The following is a 21,900-nucleotide window of genomic DNA, read 5'->3' on the forward strand; positions in this document are numbered from 1 at the left end:
TTGCCATACCAACTGCTTTGATCATGGGGCAGTGGGTACTTCCCAAAATTCCTTGTGAAGCCCAAATCCTTGAAAGATGTGGTATATGACGTTATTGGGAGGTGAGGTTGTATTTTTGTAATAAGGGAACTTTACCAAAAAATTGCGTCATTTTGTACTATTGAATTTAACTGCAAGTATCAATAATAGTGTTGAACTCTGTGGAAATGGCAGGAAATGGACAGAAAATATCAGACTGAGACAATAATTCTGATAATAGCCGGAATCGTATTAATTTCTTCTGTTGCTGTCATGCCAGCCTCTACCATAATACTTTGTTATTCTTTATAGTTTGCTTTCTTTCTTCTCAAATTCTGTGGAACTTGAGCAATTGTAGTTTCTGGGAAAGACACATTGTTCCAATATAATCTTGGCTTGAATGTAAAGTTTGACATAACATTCAGGATAACAGAAGTAACATTTTGAATACACCATTGTTCAGCTTCAACATTTTTGAAGTAGATGTTGTGTTGGTGAAAATAATGATTCAGAACAAGCTTGCAGATGTTGCATATTAGTCTGTCTGTATAAACTGACTGTTGGCATATACTGTAAATCCATTCCCACTGTAAAATGCTAATATTGTGTGCAATACCCTGTGTCATTGTTCTATTGTAGAGTTACTGTCAATATCATACGGAATACTAGATGTTTAAGTTTTTGGTTGCAGTTACTGTAGATGCAATTGAGCAGAGATGATTGACTTGGGGAGTCTGCATCCTGGAGGCATGAACATTGAATTCTCACAATTCTGTTAACCCTTGCTGTCTCCTCCCCTTCCTACCTCCCACTCAGTCCTCGGGCTCCTCCTCCTTTTTCTTTTCTTCTCCCCGCCTCCCCCCACCCCCTATCAGTCTGAGGAAGGGTTTCGGCCCGAAACATTACCTATCTCCTTCGCTCCATAGATGATGCTGCACCCGCTGAGTTTCTCCAGCATTTTTGTGTACCCCCGATTGATTTTGGTGTTTGTTGATTAGATGTTAAGGTTTTTACATCATCTAGTCTCTGCAAAGTCTAGTTTTTCTACAATTTAAAGTTATTATCTATACTTTTTGGAAACTTCTTTGCTTTCCAATTTTTCTGGTGTAATTTTAATGGAACTGAATGAGGATAAGATAAAAAATAAGGTGGACCTCTTCAGGCAAGTTTGACATATATGTGGTTAAGTCTGTTAGAATCCACACCAGTCGTTTTCATTGCGATCTGCACTTCTTGTCGTGAAATATGCCAGTGTTATTATGGTATGTGTGAGATAATATATAGAGAGAGTCGTACAGCACAGAAACAGGCCATTTGCCCTAATTTGTCCATGCTGACCAAGATGCCTTGTCTAAGCTAGTCCCATGTGCCTGAGTTTGGCCCACACCCCTCTAAACCTTTCCTGCCCATGCACCTGCCCAAGTATCTTTTAAATGCTACTAGAACAAGTGGGACCCGTTGGGTCCCGTCCCCTCAGCGCGCAGTTGCGGGGGCGGGGGCGGGGGGGGGGGGGGGGGGGGATGCGGCATCACACACACACACACTAACCATCCCCCACACACACACTACCCCCCCCCCCCCCTTGATATTATATTAATATTATTAATTTGTTTCTTTTCCCACATCCCCCGCCCTATCCATTCAACTGCGCAGGCGCGGCTAGAGAGGGAGAGGGAGGGAGGTAGAGGGGGAGGGGGTAGGGAGGGAGGGGGTAGAGAGAGAGTGTAGAGGGAGGGGGTAGAGAGGGAGAGGTAGGGGGGTAGAGAGTGAGGGGTAGGGAGGGGGGACGTTGGCATCACAGGGGAGGGCTGGTCCCCGAACGCAATCACCACACTCATAGGTCCCAATACTCTAGGGAGTGGTGGTAAAGAGGGAAGGGGGGTAGAGAGGGAGTGGGGTAGAGAGAGTGGGGGCAGCGACAGAGAGGGGGCAGATACAGAGTGTGGGCAGACAGAGAGGGCAGAGTGAGAGAAAGAGTTCAGAGAGAGAGGCAGAGAGAGAGGCAGAGAGAGAGGCAGAGGCAGAAGAGAGAGGTAGAGAGGAGAAAGAGAGGCAGAGAAGAGCGAGGCAGAGAGAGAGAGGCAGAGAGGAGTGAGAGAGACAGTTAGGAGAGAGAGGCAGAGAGGAACGATCAAACTTTATAAAGTGCCGCTGACTCATTATGACTGCCGCCGCCAGACAACCCCCCTCCCCCAACATTGCACCCTTCTTCACGGCGGCCCTGTGATGTCTCGGCTCTGACAATTCGAGGGACCTACCCGGTAACAACACTAAGAGCAGTTCCAGGACACCGCGCTACCCGACTCGAATCGACTCGACGCCTAACGGACAAATGCTCCGTCCTGCACTGAGCTTGCTGCGGGCTGGATAAAATCTCGTGGCGGACCGGATGTGACCCGCGGGCCATAGTTTGGAGACCCCTGTCCTGGACGAAGAGCTTCCCGCTGCCGTGACCCAGCATCGTGAAGGTCGACCTGAACTTCAAAGGAGGGGCCATTCCTCTTGATGTACAGGTTCTTGTCGTGATCCTCCAGGAAGGTGTAGTAGGCCACTGCCAGCACATTACCGAGCGAGACGTTTTTAAACCCCACCGTCTGACGGACGTCGTCGTGGTTGGGGATATTGATGCAGGCTGGGATGCCGCTGCCAGCGAAGGTGAGCACATCGAGGGAGGTGAAGTCAGGCTTGAGCAATCGGTCCTTCTCAAAGGGCTAGGCTGTAACCTGAACCTTCTGAATTTTGTAGTCGGCAGGGCAATATTCTGCATATCGCCAACTTGGACAATTTTACATTTTTATCAAGCCAATTAATCAAGCCAAATAACCTACAAATCTGTACGTCTTTGGAGTGTGGGAGGAAACCGAAGGTCTCGGAGAAAACCCACGCAGATAACGGGGAGAACGTACAAACTCCATACAGACAGCACCCGTAGTCGGGATCGAACCCAGGTCTCTGGCGCTGCATTTTGCTGTAAGGCAGCAACTATAACGCTGTGCCAACGTAACTCTCCACGATGGGCCCCTCGTCCTGAATCCAGTGCTCGGAGCCCTCCTTGTGTGCGCGTAGTCGAGCGTGCAGGGCCGAACGGGTCCCAGGTGGCGGAGCGGGTTGGAGTGCTGGAGGGGAAGGGGGTAGAGAGAGAGAGAGGCAGATATGGAGGGGGAGGGAGGGTATAAATGGAGAGGGCGAGGGATTCCAGCTGGGCCGAGCGGGTTGGAATGCTGGAGTGCCCCTCGCGCCCGGAGTGTGCGAATGTATTGTAACGTCAGTTGCCATTTTTTTCCTTCAAAATTAGAACATTGAAAACTTTAATATTTTGAAGCTGCTTTTAAAAGGTTAATAACTTGAGAAATATAGGTTGAAATGCGACAGGAAGATATGTATCCGGTCAGGGGAGAAAATGTGAGTAGCATGTGTGAAAATGGGAAGGCTGTGGCCAAGTGTTTGGAAAAAGATACAAATTAAGGAGAGTGAAAGAAAGCCAACACATCCCTGGCTCACACAGACATTTAGAATGTTGAGAACAAAGGGAAGAGTTTTAGTATAATAGAGATTATAGTACCTGCCTCAACTACCTCTAGAAGCTCGTTCCACATACCCACCACTTTGAGTGAAAAAGTTGCCCCTCAGGCGCCAATTAAATCTTTTCCCTTACATCTTTGTCCACTGGTTCTTGATTCCGCTATCTTAGGTAAAATATCTGCATTCACCCTATCTATTCCACTAATTACTTTATATACCTCTATCAATTCACCCCGCAACGTGCTGCACTTCAAGGAACATAGTCCTAGCTTGCACAACCTCTGTCTTATCGCTCAGGCCCTCAAATTCTGGCAACATTCTCATAAACATTCTCTTCAATCTTTCCAGTTTAATGATGTCCTTCCTATAACTGGGTGACCATAAATGAACACAATACTCCAAATGTAACATAACGTCCAAACCTCTATACTCAGTACCCTGACTGACCACCCTATTTACCTGTGATGCCACTTTCTGTGAACTATGTATTTATACTCCTGGATCCCTCTGCTCTACAACACTCCCTATGGCCCGACCATTTATGGTGATGGTCCTACCCTGGCCTAGCCTAGCACTCAGGATCTAATCTTGGGAACAAAAGGTATACTGGAATCAACAATATAAGGAGTACCGTGGGATTATATGTAGACAGGTGCGTTACTGCCAGCAGTTCTGTACTGAGAATCTAGTGCCAATTGCGCCCTCCTGTTGCAGTGAAGAAAGAAGACAAGTGGACAGGGTAGTGAAGAAGGTTTTTGGCATGCTGGCCTTTATTCGTGTAAGGGCACTGAATATAGAAGTTGGGATGTTATAGTTGTACAAGATGTTGGTGAGGCAGCATTTGGAGTGTTTTGTTCTGTTTTCAGGTTTAAGTTTATTATTGTCACACGTACTGAGGACAGTGACCAGCTTGGTTTTGCATACTATCCAAACAGGTCAGAAATATCACACATGGATACAATCAGTTGAAACTCATACAATAGATAGAGCAAAAGAGATGTAGGGTGCAGAATATAGTTCTCAGTATTGTAGCACATCATTTTCTTAGACTAAGTCCAATGTCCCCATTGCAGTAAAGGTGAATTATGGAATGAACATTACGGAGGGGAAGAAGCTATTTCTGTCTGGTGGTGCGTGTTATCAAACTTCTGTACCTTCTACCAGATTTGAGCGGGGAGAAGAAAGAATGGGTGGGACATCTTTAGTTATTTTGGCTGCTTTTCTGAGGCAGTGTGAAATATAGATGGAGTCAATGATGGGAATACTATTAACGCCACGGAAGCTCTCAACCATCCATTAATGCTGACTAAGTTCTCCATCTCCTTCCTGTCTTATCATTGTTTGTCATTTGGCCCACGACAGAGGTATCACCTGCAAAACCTGTAGATGGAATTAGAGGCGAATTTGGGCATACAGTTGTGAATGTAAAGGGAGTATAATAGGGGACTGAATGTGCAAAGTTGTAGGGCACCAGTGTTTCAACGTTTCAAGGTCAGTTTATTGTCACATGTGCCTGTTAAGGTACAGTGAAATTTGAATTTTCATACAGCCATACTAAGTGAAAAGCAACAAGACACACAACCACATTAAAGTTAATATAAATGTCCATCACAGTGAATTCCACATTCCTCACTGTGATGGAAGGCAATAAAGTTCAATCTTCTCCCTCTTTGTTCTCCCGCAGTCGGGGCAGTCAATCCATCTGCAGTTAGGGCGATCAAGTCCCTGCAGCCGACGATCAAAGACCCCATCGAGGTGATCAAAACTCCCGCGTCGGGGCAGTTGAATCACTCTCCGCGGCATGGAGCTCCGAGTTGACCAGCTTGGTCTTACCAGAGACTGCGGACTTCACTATGTTAAAGTCCACAGGCCCTGCGGTTGGAGCTTCAATTCCCAGCAAAGGGATCGCAAGCTCCGCGATATTAAAGTCCCGCAGACTCCCGTGGCTTGGAGGTCTCCAGGAAAGGCTGCCAACTCCATGATGTTAGGCCACAGTGGGGACGGAGATACGACATGGAAAAAAATCGTATCTCCGTCGAGGTAAGAGATTGGAAAAAAAAGTTTCCCACAAACCCCCCCCCCACCCCCACATAAAACAAACCAAGGAACGTTAAAGCATACTTTTTAACACATACTAAAAATAACAAAAAGAAGAAAGGACAGACAGACTGTTGGCGAGACAGCCACTGCTGGTGGTACCACACGGTAAGAGTTATTGTGAGGAGGTGATGTCACCGATCCTTACTACTTGAGGTCTATGGGTCAGAAAGTCGAGGATCCAGTGGCAGAGCAGGGAGCTGACTCCTGGGTTCTAGAATCTTGAGATATTTGGGTCACCCCGCTGTAGGAAAGATACCATTAATCTGGAATCAGTGCCAAGAAGATTTATAACAATGTTGCCAAGGCTTGAGTGACGATTATAGGGAAAGGTTGGCAGGTTATCTTTATACCTTGGAGTGTAAGTGACTGAAGTGTGATCTTGTAGAGTGGTACAAAAGGGCAGAGATGGGGTGAATGCACACATTTTGATGAATCTAGAATTAGACGGCATAGGTTTATAGGGGAGAGGGGGAAAGTTTAATAGGAACCTGAGGGGCATTTTTTTTTAACACACAGGGTGGTAGGGTTATGGAATGAGCTGACACAGTAAGTAATCGAGGCAGGTACAAAAACAACATTTAAAATACATTTTGTCAAGTACATGAATAAAAAAAGGTCTTATGGGACTAGATTAGATGGGCAGCTTGGTTGGCAATAATGAGTTGGGCTGAAGGTCGTGTTTCCGTGCTGTATGACATTATGAATCTATAAATCTATGACTGAATGACTGTATCTCCATTTTAATTCTAGATGGTGAAACACTGCTTCTTTGTTCATCTTGTTGGGTCCCCTCAGAATCTATCACATTTCAATGAAATCATCTAATAAACTCCAGCAAGCATAGGCATAGCCTCTTTTCATACACCTTGACCTCTGAATTCTTCCCACCTTCTTCAGAATATTGCATATTCTTTAAATATTTGGTTATGGGATTTAAGCGGGAGGCTGAGAAATAATGAAAGATTACAACCTGAAACATTAAATATGTTTTTCTTGCTACAGATGCTGCCTGTCTTACTGAGTATATCTGGCTTTGTATTGGATTTCTAGTGACCTTTTAATCTATTGGGGCTGTGAACTCTTTCTACTATAGCTTCAGGTGTGATAGAATTGGAGGGGCAAGAGGTAGAGGTGTTGCATTGCTTATCAGGGAAGATATTACAGCAGTGCTTTGGCAGGATGGATTAGAGGGCTCGTCTAGGGAGGCTATTTGGATGGAACTGAGAAATGGGAAAGGTGTAGAAACACTTATAGGGGTGTATTATAGACTGCCAAATGGGGAGCGAGAATTGGAAGAGCAAATATGTAAGGAGATTGCAGATATTAGTAGTAAGCACAAGGTAGTGATTGTGGGAGATTTCAACTTTCCACACATACACTGGGAAACACATTCTGTAAATGGGCTGGATGGGTTGGAGTTTGTAAAATGTGTGCAGGATAGTTTTTGCAGCAATACATAGAAGTACCTACTAGAGAAGGGGCGGTGCTGGACCTCCTGTTAGGAAATGAGACGGGTCAGGTGGCAGAGGTATGCGTTGGGGAACAGCTCGGGACCAGTGATCACAATACCATTAGTTTCAATATAATTATGGAGAGGGTCAGAACTGGACCTAGGATTGAGATTTTTGATTGGAGAAAGGCTCACTTTGAGGAGATGCGAAAGGATTTAAAAATAGTAAATTGGGACAGTTTGTTTTATGGGAAAGATGTGGAAGAGAAATGGAGGACATTTAAAGGTGAAATTTTAAGAGTACAGAATCTTTATGTCCCTGTTCGGTTGAAAGGAAATAGTAAAAATTGGAAAGAGCCATGGTTTTCAAGGGAAATTGGCCACTTGGTTCGGAAAAACAGAGAGATCTACTATAATTATAGGCAGCATGGAGTAAATGAGGTGCTTGGGGAGTATAAAAAATGTAAAAATAATCTTAAGAAAGAAATTAGAAAAGCTAAAAGAAGATATGAGGTTGCTTTGGCAAGTAAGGTGAAAGTAAATCCAAAGGATTTCTACAGCTATATTAATAGCAAAAGGATAACGAGGGATAAAATTGGTCCATTAGAGAGTCAGAGTGGACAGCTATCTGCAGAGCCAAAAGAGATGGGGGGGAGATATTGACCAATTTATTTTCTTTGGTATTCACCAAGGAGAAGGATATTGAATTATGTGAGGTAAGGGAAACAAGTAGAGTAGCTATGGAAACTATGAGATTCAAAGAAGAGGAAGTACTGACACTTTTGAGAAATATAAAAGTGGATAAGTCTCCAGGTCCGGACGGGATATTGCCTAGGACATTGAGGGAAGTTAGTGTAGAAATAGCAGGGGCTATGACAGAAATATTTCAAATGTCATTAGAAACGGGAATAGTGCCGGAGGATTGGCGTACTGCGCATGTTGTTCCATTGTTTAAAAAGGGGTCTAAGAGTAAACCTAGCAATTATAGACCTGTTAGTTTGACGTCAGTGGTGGGCAAATTAATGGAAAGGATACTTAGAGATAATATATACAAGCATCTGGATAAACAGGGTCTGATTAGGAACAGTCAACATGGATTTGTGCCTGGAAGGTCATGTTTGACTAATCTTGAATTTTTTAAAGAGGTTACTCGGGAAATTGATGAGGGTAAAGCAGTGGATGTTGTATATATGGACTTCAGTAAGGCCTTTGACAAGGTTCCTCACGGAAGGTTGGTTAAGAAGGTTCAATTGTTGGGTATTAATGGTGAAGTAGCAAGGTGGATTCAACAGTGGCTGAATGGGAGATGCCAAAGAGTGATGGTGGATGGTTGTTTGTCAGGTTGGAGGCCAGTGACTAGTGGGGTGCCACAGGGATCTGTGTTAGGTCCACTGTTGTTTGTCATGTACATCAATGATCTGGCTGATGGTGTGGTAAATTGGATTAGTAAGTATGCAGATGATACTAAGATAGGTGGGGTAGTGGATAATGAAGTAGAGTTTCAAAGTCTACAGAGAGATTTATGCCAGTTGGAAGAGTGGGCTGAAAGATGGCAGATGGAGTTTAATGCTGATAAGTGTGAGGTGCTACATCTTGGCAGGACAAATCAAAATAGGACGTACATGGTAAATGGTAGGGAATTGAAGAATGCAGGTGAACAGAGAGATCTGGGAATAACTGTGCACAGTTCCCTGAAAGTGGAATCTCATGTAGATAGGGGTGGTAAAGAAAGCTTTTGGTGTGCTGGCCTTTATAAATCAGAGCATCGAGTATAGAAGTTGGGATGTAATGTTAAAATTGTACAAGGCATTGGTGAGGCCAATTCTGGAATATGGTGTACAATTTTGGTCTCCTAATTATAGGAAGGATGTCAACAAAATAGAAAGAGTACAGAGGAAATTTACTAGAATGTTGCCTGGGTTTCAGCAACTAAGTTACAGAGAAAGGTTGAACAAGTTGTGGCTTTATTCTTTGGAGTGCAGAAGGTTAAGGGGGGACTTGATAGAGGTCTTTAAAATGATGAGAGGGATAGACAGAGTTGACGTGGATAAGCTTTTCCCACTGAGAGTAGAGAAGATTCAAACAAGGGGACATGACTTGAGAATTAAGGGACAGAAGTTTAGGGGTAACATGAGGGGGATCTTCTTTACTCAGAGAGTGGTGGCTGTGTGGAATGAGCTTCCAGTAAAGGTGGTGGAGGCAGGTTCGTTTTTATCATTTAAAAATAAATTGGATAGGTATATGGACGGAAAAGGAATGGAGGGTTATGGTCTGAGCGCAGGTATATGGGACTAGGGGAGAATACGTGTTCGGCACGGACTAGAAGGGTCGAGATGGCCTGTTTCGGTGCTGTAATTGTTATATGGTTATATGGTTATATGCATTTTGTTTTACTTGTATAATTTATTTAAATATATGTATATAAACCATCTGACTTTGAAAGAAGGTATCTTGTTTTTCCACACTGTTTATAGCACTTTTGAGAAATTCAAGATCTTTGTCTCAAGTTAAGAGGACATTCTGTATGAACCAGATTTATTTATTTTGCAGGTGCTGATTTGAAGGAAAGAGCAAAAATGCAGCCCAGCGAAGTTGGTCCGTTTGTTTCCAAGGCCAGAAGTTTAATTAATGAACTCGGTAAGTTGTGATCCAGTGAATTATGAACAGTTGCTGTGAATATAATATTTGGAAATCTATACATAACTATAACTCTGATCTTATGCTCTTCCAGTTTGCACGTTTTTTCAATTTGTGCAAAAACGGTATGCGATAGAGCTACGATCTTTCGTCAGCTCACGCACCTTTCTTCTGTGCTGCAAGTGCAACAAGTTTTGTTCTGATCGGTAGTATATTGTAAAAATTAGCGAGGTTTAAAAATTGTAAAATCGTGCACAGATCGATCTCCTCTCCTGCAAGTCAGTGCGGCACGGATTGGTCTCTTCTCCTGTCACTCCCCGGGACAGTCTGACCCATCCTATGCCATCACCACTTTACTGGAGCTGAGGGATGCTGTGAGTGGCCCGACGGAGGTCTCCAACTGGACACAATTTTCGGAGGGGCCGGAAATGTCGGAGATGTCACCAAATGGATAGCTGAGAGTCTGATCCCGGCGGAGAAGAGCATCCAACGCCCGCTGTGAGTCCCAAACGCACCGCCATCACAACGCCCCGCACCTCCAGTCCCTTTCTCATTGGTCCCCTTCGCTGGCTCCTGCCCCTCTCGCCGCCCGTGATACCCAACCCATGGCTGTTCCCCCGTCTTTTCTCCGAACTCTCCCTCTCTCCCCCCTCCGCCCACATGCCAGCACGGCCGTAGCTGCTGATGCTTCCCGGCCGATCCGAGGCCTGGCTCTAAGCGTACCTACGTCTCTGGGGCACGCAAGAAGGGAGAGGAGCGGCAACCTCGAGATCCTGGGGAGGTGAGGAGGGAGAGGGGGAGGTGAGGGGATAGAGGGAGAGGAGGGGAGTTATGGAGGGAGGGAGGGAGGGGGGAGTGACTGAGAGTAGGGAAAAGAAGAGGTGACGGAGGGATTCGGGGAGGGTAGGAGGAGAGAGAAAAGAAGAGGGAGGAGGGAGAGTGATGGAGCAGGGGGAATGGAGGGAGAGGAGGGGGAAGATAGGGAGTGGGGATAGAGGGAGAGAGGCGGGCACTGGGGGAGGTGAGGAGGGGGGAGGTGGGGGATAGAGGGATAGAAAGGGGGTAGGGAGGGGAGAGGAGTTATGTAGGGAGAGAGGGAGTGACTGAGGGTAGGGGAAAGGAGAGGGAGGGAGGGGGGAGGGGGAGGGGAGGAGGAGGGGAAAGAAGAGGGAGGGTGAAGAGGAGGGGGAGAGAGTGCTAGGGATGAGGGGTAATGAGCTGCGCCTGTGCAGTTGCAGCTATGGGTGAGTGGTGGAATATTGTGTTGGGGACCAAGCCTCCTTTGTGACAGGGAACCAACGGGTCCCACAGTCTAGTATGTCTTAAGGCTGATATAAAATATGGAGATTGGCTAGGGGCAATTATGTTTTTGAAATATTTTTACCATGTGTATTTCTTATGTTTTTGCTTATTGTGATAAACTTTATTAAACTGCTGAAACAATGCCTTATGGAATTACTTCATTTAAAATATATATTTTGTGTATTGAGGAAAAATAGATTATTATTAGCTTACAAACTGGCATTTGTTAGGAATTTAAAACCAAGTTAAAATGGAAGATTAAGTGAATAAACCATTATACATAAATGTCAAATCAGATAATATTCAAATATCCGAAAAATGAGGTAGATTCAGGACAGTTTCAATAACTAATCTGGTGTGCACAAGGCCAGAAGGATATCAGTATCAGCAAAATTGCTTCATACCACAATATCTACTCTTATACCAGTATATTGTACATTCCATTACTATTGACCAGCATATTGTACGTCACATGACCAACCAAAGGTCAACGAAGTATGTGAAAAAGCATGTCAGGAGTAATGTTGATTGTTATTGAAACTACGGTACCAACTTGGTCAAGGTACACTGGTGGTTGGGGACCAAAGAAAGGCAGCTTAGAGGGCTCACTTCTGTAGTTCCTATCTGCAATGAGCATCCACTCTGCAAAATCTTTGAAGAGCAATGGCTATGCTTTTGAATCCTGGCGCACTGTGTATATTGCAGGGGAAACCTCGTTGATCCAATGTTTAACTCATGGGAGTTTGCCACAGAAACTTTTAGATATTTAATACAAGGAATCTAGGTAGCTTGTATAACTCATTTATTCTTGGGCAAATCACTTTGTTTAACATATTTCAGGAATGCCTCTGCACACAAGAATGGGGTTTTGGAGAAAGCAATCCGCTGCTTAGTTTTCATTCATTTTCTGACATTTCTATAGTGAAAGTCAAGCAGTTTATTGGTACTGCTATTACTGCAGCAAGAAAGCACGTGACACAGCAGAAAGAGGACCTTGGTAGCAAATATAGAGGTTAAACCATTTCTAGACATGGAATCATGGACAATAATATTGTGCAGATTCTTTCAAGGATCACACTCTACAGTTTGCAGCCAGCCCATTCGCATGTACTAGTGATTTGGAACCTATGGACCCCATTTCTGCTAAACATTTGAATTTGATTTTATCCATGAGCTAATTACTGGTATAGTCATTTTTCATTTGGAAACGAAGGGGCTGCGCCACTCTGGCCCACTACTCTCGGATAAATCTGATGTATGTTTTCCCGTTCTTTTGTACTAGTTTTCTTTCAATATTCAAGGGTAGTATTTGTTCAAACCCCAAGCTATTTCAAAATATTCTAGGATGTTCTTTCAAGTTGTCACTCATTCAAATTCTGGCTGTTATAAGATTAGACAGATCTTCAATTTATTTTGCGTTGTCACTCATCCAAGTTCTGTTTCTTATCTAACTAGAAAGCTCACTGTTCTTTTCAAGGCTATGCTGCCAAGATAATGGTAGCTCTATCCTATTGTGTTCATTTCTCCCAAAGCATATCGGGATACTTGACATCCAGTCCCAGGCTATAATTATATATCTATACTAGACCAAGTGCAGACCCGTTGGGTCTGTTCCCCCAACGTGCGGTTGTGGGGGGGGGAGGCGGCATGCAGCGTCACACACACTAACTATCTCCCCCCCCTGCACTCACGCTAATTACCACCCTTGATATATTAATATTATTAATTTGCTCCTTTTACCCCATAACCACCCTATCTACTGACGCATAGCCCCCAACTTGCAGTCACATCTAGAGAGGGGGAGGGGGAGGTTGAGAGTGACGGCAGAGAGAGAAGGGGCAGAGACAGAGACACAGAGAGGGGCAAGAGGGATGGGGGGGAGAGGAGAGGAGGAGAAGAGGGAGGGTGGGGTGAGGGGGGAAAGGTGGGGGGAGTAGAGAGAGAGAGAGGTGAGAGTGAGGGGGGGAGAGAGGGGGTGAGAGAGGGGGGTGAGGGGGAGAGGTGGGGAGCAGGGAGGGGGAGGGAGGGTGAGGGAGGGGTAGGAGTGTGGAGGGGAGGGGGTTTAGGGTGGAGGGGAGGGGGTGTGGGAGGGGGAGGGGGGGGGGGGGAGGGGGAGGGGGAGGGGGAGAGAGAGAGAGAGAGGGAGGGGGGGGGGAGGGGGAGAGGGGGAGAGAGAGGGGGTGCTGAGAGGGGGGGGAGGTGAGGGAGGGGGAGGGGGAGAGGTGGGGAGCAGGGAGGGTGGAGGGAAGGGGGTAGGGGTGTGTGTGCAGGGGAGGGGGGTTTAGGGGAAGGACGGTGGGGGAGGTGGTGAGGAGGAGGGGAGGAGGCGAGGGGAGGGGGAGGAGGGGGGGAGAGGGGGGAGGGGGGGGGGAGGGGGGGGAGGGGGGGGGGGGGGAGAGGGGAGGGGGGGGGGGGGGGTGGGGGAGGGGGGGAGAGGGGGGGGGGGGAGAGGAGGGAGAGAGAGCGAGAGGGAGAGGGGGGGGAGAGGTGAGAGTGAGAGAGAGGGGAGAAAGAGAGAGAGAGGGGGGAGAGAGGGGGGGGGGAGGGGTGGGGGGTGGAGGAGGGAGGGGGGGAGCGAGAGGGTGTGCTGAGAGGGGGGTGAGGAGTGAGTGGAGGGGGGGGGGGGAGCAGGGAGGGTGGAGGGAAGGGGGTAGGGGGTGTGGAGGGGGGGGGGGTTTAGGGGAGGGAAGGTGGGGGGAGGGGATGGAGGAGAGGAGAGGGAGAAAAAGAGGCGAGAGAGAGAGGAGGGGGGAGAGGTGAGGGGGGAGAGGAGGGAGGGGAGAGGAGGGAGGGGGGAGGGAGGAGGAGGGGGGAGGGGGGGGGGGGGGGGGGAGAGGGGGGGGGGGGGTGAGCGTGGAGAGGGGGGGAGGGGGGAGGGAGTGGCGCGGGCGAGGGGGAGAGTGGGGGAGAGAGAGGAGGGGAGAGAGAGAGAGAGAGAGAGAGAGAGGAGGGGAGAGACAGTGGGAGAGAGAGGAGGGGAGAGAGAGAGCGGGTGCCTTTTTTACTTCAACCCAAACAACCATTTGCAGGCAGTGCTTTTTTTCCTCAAACTAACCATATTTTCATTTTCAAACCACATTATGGGTACTCACAGCTGTGGAGACATTTGTTCAGTGTTATTCAGAGTTCTGATTGAGGCACACCACTTGCAGAGACTGATTGAGGCACACCACTTGCAGAAACTGATTGAGGCACACCACTTCCTGGTTTTATAGTCCCTCCCCCTCCCTCCAGCAGGGGCAGCAGAGAGAATAGGGAATTTTGTAAAAACATTAATATCTCTGTCATTTTTCATCGACGGGAAAAATCCTCGGCACACATGCGGCGGAGGGGGGCTCTGAGCGAGGTGGCCAAAAATGAAGGCCGTAGGTGGCGGCGTTCTCTTGGAAATCGCAGTACAGAAGGCCAAAAGCGGTCAAGAACAGAGATTTAGTAATATAGATAGATATATGACCCTTTTGATGAAATGGTCCATGTCAGATGAAATGGGATATCATTGAATGAGCTTGCAATCTATGAAAATTAATTGTTTATTCTTTGTTTTCTCTTAACTAAGTTTTTTTTTCCTATTTCTTACCTTTTGAATTGAGTTCAAATAGAGACCTGAATTCCACGATGGCCACGTGGCATTCAAGTAGATGTGTTAGATGAGATTGCAAATGTCTTTATCTCAGAACAAAATCTGTTAATTTGAAATTGTAAATTTGGGGAGATAGATTGGAACAATTGGGAATATTTTTAAATTGATTTTTTTAAATAATTATCTATTTTTAAAGGGCCTGCCTTATAGTTAGTTAAATAGTGATCTCACATCCCCCACCACCCGTAGAATTCTCGATTAGTGGAGGGAATGAATAGGACACTAAAGAGTGTGGAAGTTCGATATGAACTACAGGCCCACAGCAATTAAGCACAACCTTGTCAGTCTTGCATTCACAGGGGTTGACAACGCAGAAGCCACGGCCAGTTGAACACAGACACAGTCCATACTACTGGGATCAGACAAAATTAGGACTATGTTGGAGGGGACTGTACCAGGTGCTACTACGACGACACCAGCCGCCGTGAAGATTGAAGATTACTCCCATTGAAGACATTTGATACAATTGACTATAAATGGAAGAGAACCAAGAAAGGACAATGGGGCTATTGACCCTACTTTTTATCCTGAGGTTGGCCCAGATGGGCTGGACTTGGGGAAACACTCCTGCACCAAGATATCCTGAATAAGGCTGACAACTGTCCTTACGTTTATAATACTGACCAAGATGGATCCATTACCACAGGTTCTTGAAGTAACCAGAAAAAGGTGTCAGCTTATCCCGGAGCTACAGAACGAGCTGAAACAAATGAGAAATGTGCTCACCAATGCCCAGTCTGAAAAATTACCATCTCTCTTCCATCACCCAGCAGCTGAAGGAGAGCAATCAAATTGTGGAGTTGAAAAGCCTTGATTTTGGAGTGCATCTCAGTTACAGAACTGGATTGAGGTAAATCCCAGCTGGGATCATAGTGAGGAGCTGAGTTGGGATGGATCAGACAGCCAGTTGGCATTGATGGAGAAGGAAGAAGAATGCTGGTTTCACACGCTGATGGACAACTTGGGAGAAAGAACGACGCGATTTGTGAAAAGAAACTACATTTGTGATGAATGTAGACAGACTTTCAAACAGCGGAAACAACTGTCAATTCAACAAATGAGCCATACTGGAGCAGTGTGAAGTTTGTGGTTTCCAGCGCAGGCAAAGAGCATCCTTGAAATACCATATGACCAAGCACAAGGCAAAAGCTGAACTTGAATTTGCTTGTGACCAATGTGAGTAGCGGTTCAACAAGGCTCACAATTTGAATGTTCCCGTGTCCATGGTTCATCCCTTGACCCAAAATACAGATAAAAACAAACCTATTGAAATTGAATCATCAGCTGTATAGAAACATTAATTAAGCAGGAACCCAGTTAATAGTTATTCAACAGCTAAATGATGAGTCTAAAGAATCTTGCACCCTCTTTCAGTGTCAGCAAGACACAAAAGATTAACATGAATAAATGCAATCAAGCCAGGCTCACCTAAAATAGGTAGAGCAAAGGAAAGGTTAGTGTGGAGAACATAGTTCTGAGCATTATGGCACACCAGTTCCAGAGACAAAGTCCAATGTCTGCAATGGGATAGAGGTGAATCAGGCAGAATCCTAGCAATTGGAAGGACTGTTCAGAACTCTGATAACAGAGGGCCACAGTTACATCCTGGACATGCATTCAAGTCGCAGCGTTGTTTTGAATGAGGGACAGTGCCCATCCAGTAGAAATAAGGACTCAATGGAGGAAGTTCTGGATGGTTCAATAACTCTTTCACCTCGGAATGGAACAGTGACTGAAAATGGTGAGGGTGATAATGTTACAAAGCATCAACCTTTCCCAGTGTTAGCAGATTTTCAGCCTTGTACATACAGTGGAGCCACTTCGCGGTCGATGAATGTGGATAACTTGGAATCCCCATTGAAGAAGGATATGTTCTTGTGCTAAGATCCTGAATATACTGAGTGCTCTTGGGAAAAAGTTCAGGTACAAGATGCAACTCAACCATTTAATGTGCAAAAAACCCAGATCACTGCAATGAAGCATATTGTTCTATAAGAAATGATGTTGTGGATGGATTGGAGTCCAGTGATCTTTCTGAAAGGTAGTTATCAAGTGAAGATGACAGAGAAATAAAAGTTAAGAATGGTTCTTCAGATGAGGCTTTTCAACCATATTGGAAGAAGAAGAGTAAGTTACCAGTTTAGAAGTGCAATATTAAGGATGTGAAGAAACAATCTGGACAAAAACATGGCCGGAAACCAAAGTCAAACTTGGAAAGGAAAGATTTCCCCCACCATGTATTAATGTCAGTATAAGGGTTGCTGTGCTGTTTATAGAGGAGTTGACGGACTTAAAAAACGTATAAAAGAGCAGCATGACGAGGTGCATGAAAGACCTTGCCCCCACCCAGGAGGTAACAAGGTGTTTCTGATTGATCGCTACCTGCAGCGCCATGTAAAGCTGATCCATACAGAAGAAAGAACATCTTTACAGATCAGGAGGAAGTTCAAAGCATTTGGTCACAACTTCGGAAAGACAAACCACATTTGATCAACAATTTTGAAGCATTTTGAACTCTATCGTATGACCAAGGGTCTAGAAAGAGAAAAGCTGAAGATTTTGAAACAGATGGACCTCTTGAAAGAGATTATGCCTAACCCTATCCTGCAAGACAATGACTCGGACCTGGTGGGTAATCAGTGTGATGACAATCAGGACATTGATGAGGATGGCAATGATGGTGTTTCTGATGAGAAGGACAATTGCTGTTTTGTTCCCAACCCTGACCAGATCGATGCCGATGGTGACAGCAGAGGAGACACCTGCAAGGACTTTGACAACAACATCCCAGATATCTATGACTTGTGCCCCGAGAACAGCGCCATCAGTGAGACTGACCTGAGGAAATTCCCAAGAGGCCGATGCAGATCGTTTCTAACTGGGTAGTGCACAACAAGGGCAGGGAGTTACTGCAGACCGCCAACTCTGACCCTGGCCTTGCTGTTGGATTTGATGAGTTCAACGCCATCAACTTCAGTGGCACCTTCTACGTTAACACAAACCACAGTCTATGGTGGTTTTGTCTTTGGCTTCCAGTCCAGCAGCCGCTTCTACGTGGTGATGTGGAGGCAGGCCACCCAAACCTACTGGGAGATGCTGTCCAAACCCACGGATACGCATAGCGTCTAGATCAAGGTGATGAACCGCACCACGGGACAAGAGGGGGGGAGCACCTCACCTGTGCAACGATCTACGAATAGACTGGCATCACCCTCGGACAGTTGCAAACTTTATGGCACAACCCCAATATCGGCTGAAAGGATTACACCGCCTACAGTAGCAATGTTACAAAATTTTGAGATTTAAAAAATCAAGTCTGCAATTTATCCCATCAGATAAAGGATAACAATAAGTTTAATTTGACACCAAATTTACTTTCATATCTCAAGTATTAAAAAAGTTATGACCATTTTCATACTCGGAAATTAGCATCTTGTTCCCTATTGATTTTCAATGGACATTACAAAAAAGCTGTGATCTTGGATAGTCAAACGCCCATTTCTTAAGGAAAGATTAACATTTTTAAATAGCCTAAGTGTCCAAAGATTATTCACAAATAATTCACAATATAACATGATTTTTATATCTAATTTACATTAATTTATAGGCCAAATGGAAGGAATTTAGTGTTCAATTGCTGTAAATAAATGCCCATTTAAATCGGCTTTCTAGTGGGTTCATGTGGAACGCGCTGGTTTAGAATGTTGACATAGCGCTGGATCAGTGCCCTCAAATGCCGAGAAAAATACTGCGGGATATAAAAAGCCCAAAATGAACTATTCGTTATAGATAACTTGATATATGCCCCATTTAATGTAAAAATAAGGTACATACCTTTAATTGTTTGCTCTATAAAACCCTGGGGCTGCGAGATGTTGCGGAATCAGAGACTAATTTTAAAACTATTAGAACTATATTATCGAGGCCTATAAAACTAATAATGCCTTTTGCGACCGGGTCTTGCAGCGATTTTTCGTTAATGATTTACTAGGCTGAACATGTGCGATTAGTACAGCCTAGTAAAAATCGCGTTTAAAACCCGCCCCCTCCAAACAGCGCCAAAATCGCCGACATGGCTGAGGGCAGATTCCCAATGACGATTCAGGTAGGTTTTGTAACATACCTACCTACAGGTGGCACCTGATCCATCGACCCTAAACAAGCTTCATCGGGAGTTTGTCAATGAAGAGAGTGAGAACTGGTTGCCATACCATTGGTTTGATGGACTTTGGGGTACTATTGAACTGGTAGCTATACCTTTGGTTTGGTTCACTTTCGGGTACTATGATACATTATGGCTCTATCATTCTGCTAATCATTGCTCTAATACTTGTGACCATTGTGTGTACCTACCGAGGACTGTGAATGTTATCATGTTTGATAAAAGAAAGAGGGAATGAAAGAGCTAATAGTCAAATCTAATAGTCAAATCTAAAATTGAGTCGTTCTTATACAAAAGCATGATCTAGTAGAACAAAAGAATGGCTCTGTGCCAAGTCTGAATGACTTTGTAAATTGATATGGACACAATATGGAGGACAGGTTGTCTTTTCAATAAAGACATTAAGATGGCAATCTGCGTAATAACATGTGCTTCATTCAAGGTCATAAAGAAGCCAAGATTGAAAATAAATAGCTGACGCTCCAGAGATAAGTAATAACTTGTTATTGGATTAGCTTGATTTGGACCCAGCTTTCCTTTATTCTGAAAGGCTGCAGAATCTTTCAGTCATGCCATATTCAGACTTGGTAGGAGTGTTTTACTGATAAGAAAAATGTATAATTGTGCTAGCTTTCCTTTGTTCTGTGAGTGGAGCCCGAGAAGCACTGAGCAACGTTTGTGCTCATTGTAATCTTGCCACTCCTGTCTGACGAATCAATTAAAGATTGCCATGGTTTACCTTTAACAGTTTTTGTTGCTATCTGCTTTTTAAGAAACAAACTTTGACAGTAATTATACATTGTTTTAGCAGGAAGATATGCAAAGTATCTTCAAATTGAGTCAGCACCACAGCATATCAGCCTTGACTCATTGAACCTGTGGTTATGGGTATCCTTCACCAAACAACAGCCAATTCATTTATTTCATTATATGTCCTTGATAATCCTAAATCAGTTGAATTTGTATAGCCTTGGAGGCATCTGAATTGATAGAAACATGGAAAATAGGCGCGGGAGTAGGCCATTTGGCACGTTGAGCCAGCACCACCATTCAATATGATCATGGCTGATCATCCAAAGTCAGTACCCCCCGTTCCTGCTTTTTCCCCATATGCTTTGATTCTGCTAGCCCTAAGAGCTAAATCTAACTCTCTTGAAAACATCCAGTGAATTGGCCTCCACTGCCTTCTGTGGCAGAATTCCACAGATTTACAACACTCTGGGTGAAAACGTGTTTCCTCATCTCAGTCATAAATGGCCTACCCCTTATTCTTAAACTGTGACCCCCTGGTTCTGGACTCCCCCAACATCGGGAACATTTTTCCTGCATCTAACCTGTCCAATCCCTTAAGGTGTGGTTCAAGCAGACAGTGACTTCACTGGAATTCAAATGGAGGGATGCAACACCTAGCATTAAGCCATCGAGAGCAGTTGCTATACAGGAAACACTATCAATTAACCAAGGTGAGCACTGCGGAGAGGACCACAAATTTGAATAGAAGGCAAATCATTGGAGTCACAGGTAGGTTGATATGACATTTAACTAATGAAGGGCATTGAAGGGAATTCAGAAAGAGATCCTTGCAGTAGAATATGGCAAGGTAATGTTAACCTGATCCATCAGCTGGCCAGAAGATAGACACAAAATGTTGGTATAACAGGCCGCAACTCTGGATAGAAGGAATGGGTGAGACCCTTCGGGTCGAGACCCTACTTCAGACTGAGAGTCAGGGGAGAGGGAGGCGCAGAGATATGGAAGGGCAAGGTGCGAAAAAGAGACATCGAATGGGACAAAGATCAAGGAAAATGCAGAATAGATTATTGTTAGTTTGGGGAAGTTGACGACGAAGCATACAAAGGTAAAATATAATCGGGAGGACAATCAGACTGGTCGAAGAACTAGGATGGGGAGGGATGGAGAGGGAGGGAAAGCAAGAGTTACTTGAAGTTGGAGGGGTCAATATTCATGGCAAATATAGATACAAAATGCTGGAGTATCTCAGTAGGCAGGGTGGGTGACGAAATGGTTGACGTTTTGGGAGAGACCCTTCTTCAGACAACAATCTCTGTGTCATGGCAGCCTCTCCAGATTAGTTTTACATTCCAGCCCAACGTTGCACTCAATGTCCACGAGGAAATTGGAGAAGGAGCACATAGATTCTTACCTGTTGCGCCACGTTCCCTCTGAAACACGACAGAGGATTGATGCCGCACAGGGCAGGTCCAGGGGACTCGTTGTGCCAGGCCTGAACATTGTTGGTGAACTCATCGTAGTAATATCCCCAGGAATGCCCATGATCAACTCATCCTAATGGAGTAGCTTCTGACTTCAACTTTCCATTGCGAATGCCTGCAGTCTGATATAGTGGGTATGGAACATAGACAGGGACATGGCTTGAGACACACTGATGGGAGGCAAAGTGCTGATAACTTAGTGGGGATGTTGTGTTCAAGTTCTGTCCTGCCGTTTGGACTCTCATGACATATGCAGCTGTGTTTTGGGCCACATTGCATATAGAAATGTGTCAACCCATTTGCCAAATTCTACACTGTAGCTCCAAGTCAGTTCTGTGTTCGCAAAATGCTGTTTTTTTGCCATTGGAGAGACATCTATTCTCGTAGCATCTCTGGGTTGTGTGTTCCTGGAGAACCATTAGCTGCTCTTGGATGGAACCCTTTTGTTCACTTTTGTCAAGAAACTCCTCCAGGATAACTGAAATACAATTTTTTTTATGGTACCTGCCGAGATAGGACATATCAGCTCCAGAGCATAGCATTCTCCTAGCTTCCCATGGTGTCTTCCACCAGTTTGAAGACTGACTTCCTTATATAGCCATCTTATTGTGTCTAGCATGCCAGAAAATGAGCCATATTTCACTATGAACCTGTCTAATGCCTCACTGTTGTGGTTTTGGAGGGCACCATGAAATGGGTAATAATGAATGAGATAAAGATAGAAGTTTTTAATATATTTATAATGTAATTTTGTGGCCAACGTCTATATGCAGTAAGTTGACAGTACACAGAATATTTTGCCAAAATCTAGCCTTTCAGGCAGATCCAAAACATT

General features: G+C 45.0%; 1 protein-coding gene across 1 annotated transcript in view; it reads left to right on the forward strand.

The window, feature by feature from the left end:
* auh (AU RNA binding protein/enoyl-CoA hydratase) overlaps window positions 1–21,900 on the forward strand; it is a 212,380-nt gene that overhangs the window by 79,168 nt on the left and 111,312 nt on the right. Inside the window, exon 4 of the mRNA XM_055632868.1 lies at window positions 9,641–9,727. Within this exon, the coding sequence (XP_055488843.1) occupies window positions 9,641–9,727 (87 nt within the window). The remainder of the gene's footprint in view (window positions 1–9,640; window positions 9,728–21,900) is intronic.

The sequence above is a fragment of the Leucoraja erinacea genome, chromosome 3, assembly GCF_028641065.1.
Source record: "Leucoraja erinacea ecotype New England chromosome 3, Leri_hhj_1, whole genome shotgun sequence".
Lineage (NCBI taxonomy): Eukaryota > Metazoa > Chordata > Chondrichthyes > Rajiformes > Rajidae > Leucoraja > Leucoraja erinaceus.